This window comes from Cannabis sativa, chromosome 9, assembly GCF_029168945.1.
Source record: "Cannabis sativa cultivar Pink pepper isolate KNU-18-1 chromosome 9, ASM2916894v1, whole genome shotgun sequence".
NCBI lineage: Eukaryota > Viridiplantae > Streptophyta > Magnoliopsida > Rosales > Cannabaceae > Cannabis > Cannabis sativa.
The window spans coordinates 24661712-24664474 of NC_083609.1; the positions used below are offsets into that span (position 1 = coordinate 24661712).

Sequence of the window (2763 nt, forward strand, 5' to 3'; positions counted from 1 at the left end):
AATAATTAGGTACGAAAAAAGTACAAAATGGTACTGTTTGTGTTAGTTAGAGTACAAAAAGGTACATAAGTCTTCACTGTTCCTGACAGTTGATGGTACGAAAACACTGTAGGCAGTGGGTCCATGTTGTCGGATTAAGGCTATTTTGGTATTTTCCTTCATTCATAAGATCATATGTATTTGTGGGATGGTAATTAAGTACATTATATAGAGTACCGTGTACATTACTTGTTTCTGCGTGATGTTTAGTAAAATTAGTGTACATAATATCACGTACCGAGTACAAAATTTCACGTACCGAGTACGTTCATTTACGTTTCGTAGTATATTGTTTAGAATTTTTTTTTTTAGTGATGAATTTATTTGTTGTTATACATTGAGTTTTTAGTTGGTGTAATTTTTTAATTGTAAATATTTCGTATATTAAAAATTACCAGAAAAATATATTTTTTCACCTTATAAGATTCAGTTTTTTTTCCTAGGCATAATTTAGTTGTTCGTCAATAATAATTTTGAGATTTGGTGAAGATGAGAGAACTACCTTAAACACACCAAACATAACAAGAAGTATATAAATGTAGAATTTTTGAAGCAATAAGTAGAGTCATAAACGTTAAAACAACAATGGCTAAAAGTAGCTAGTTATAAGAATGACCATAGTAAGACTCTTGTGTGGAGGAAGGCCGTTCCGGGAAATACGCGTTGGAGTGGTCATTGAATGAATCAGATGCTGGTTGATTGTTTGGAGGTTGTTGCCCCTGAGATCCAGTGTTATGTTGACGATTTGGGCACCGTCGATAATCATGGTCTGATGAGCGACAAATGCGACAATGTCTTGAGTTTCTTGGGATCTGCTCCCCGTTTGGTCCTTCCCTTGTATTTCCCGTACCCTTTGTTCTCACAACTTCGGGGTCTTTAATAATGTTGGGGTTGCTACGATATCTTCCAGGTTGTGGCGTCTCTCCTTCCGGATTGGAATTCAAGTCAAATTCTTCCTTGAACATTAGAGTTAGCCGTTCAAGCTCTTCCTTTGCACAGTTGTACGAGTCCTCTGATTTTGCTGCATAGAAAGTGAAGTTATAAGTCAGTGAACTGAGAGATCCAAACCTAGCCATCTCGTAAATGTGCTGTTGTGGCTGTGCTGGCGGGTTAAAATGTAGGTGGAGATTTATCTTTGCGGATTTGCTCCATCACTTCATGAGAAGAGAATTAGGTATTCTTCTCATGTTTAATCTTTTCATTGTAGCCCATAAATGTCTACAAGGGTACCCTTGACTTTCATAGAGCAAGCAACTACAGTGTAGTGCTCTTCGGCCTTCACAGTAATGAACTCGGTATTGGACGTCCGGATGCTGGAACTTTCCAATGGTGAATATCTGCCACTCTCCTTCTTGCTCTTGAGTTATGACAAAATAGTTATTCTCTAAATCAAGCTGCTCAGCAACCTTGTGGTACATAGTTCTTGTGTAGAATTCAGCACATTGTTTGTAGTAAGTGGTCAAGCATGTAGGATTAGGTGGGTGAGGTCGTGTGCATCTGCTTTTGAAGTCATTTGCAGTCTCGTTGTGTCTGAGCTTTGAGACTGTCATATCTATGGTTGTTACAAATTCACGCAAGCAATAATTCTTCTCTAAAAATTTTTTTAGAGCGGAGTTGATGGATTCGCAACGTTGTGTGGTTCTCATTCCTGCAACGAATGAACCCCTTAAATAAGTTTCTGCCCATTGTTGTCTTGACTCGAATGTTGTTTGACACCATTCATTATCTGTTAGTTGTTGGGTTTGGATGACGTCTAACCATCTTGCTTCAAATTCTTCCTCCTCGTAGTAGTTGTACATGAGATCCTTAAATGTTTTTAAGAAGATCGGATCTTTAACCTTTTTCGAAGCATTTGTATTGAGATGCCAAGCGCAGAGACGGTGCGTAACATCGGGCATGTGTTCAACGATAGCCTGTTTCATGGCCGCATCTTGGTCAGTAACTACAACATTTGGCTTCTTATCTCCATGGCATTCTAGAAATTTTTGAAGTAGTCAAGAATATGATGGAAGCTTCTCGTGGAGGAGGAGAGCAAATCTGAAGATGCATGTGTTGAAATGGTGGTTGACGCCAATGAGAACAGTGAGGGGCTTATTGTACTCATTTGTCATGTAGGTTGTGTCAAATCCTAGTACATCCCCAAAAGCTACATAGTCCACGCGTGAGTTTCCATCTGCCCAGAATAAGTTAGCCAAGCGATTCTCGTCGTCAACCTGATAGACAACGAAGAAATTAGGATCCTTCTCTGCGAGACAATCAAGAAATCCCAGAGCCCCTTCTGAGTCCGTCTCTATCTTCTCTTCTCACTTCGCACCAGCAACCCTGTTGTACACATCTCGAAGTTGACATGGCATTTTCTCGTAATCTCCACTTTACAAAGCAACATGAGACATTATGTTGGCAGTTTTAATTCCTACGGAGTTCATCGACCTAACTTGGGCAAGCAACCCATTGGAGACAACTCTATATGATCTCAAAAATTGTACCTCACTTGATGAAGCCAGCTCGTGATTGTGTATTGTGCTGAACTCTTTGCATTTCCAAGTGTTACACGGTTGTGTGAGTAAAATACGCAATGCTGCCTGACATCCGGTTCTAGTGACATCATGAGGTCTTTTTTTTCTTGGTGTGTCCGGTGATGCGATTTTTTTCGAACCCTCGGAACAACAAACCCACCTCCGCATTACAATGACCCCATGAGAACGTCGTACATCGTCTTTCCTT

At 39.9% G+C, this 2763-nt stretch overlaps 1 protein-coding gene across 1 annotated transcript; it reads right to left on the reverse strand.

Moving 5' to 3' along the window:
- Positions 1 to 1190: 1190 nt before the first annotated feature.
- Positions 1191 to 1961, reverse strand: LOC133031314 (protein FAR1-RELATED SEQUENCE 5-like). The gene has a single exon (XM_061104796.1). The coding sequence runs from the start codon at positions 1959 to 1961 to the stop codon at positions 1191 to 1193; it is 771 nt and encodes a 256-aa protein (XP_060960779.1).
- Between the last annotated feature and the right edge of the window lie 802 nt (positions 1962 to 2763).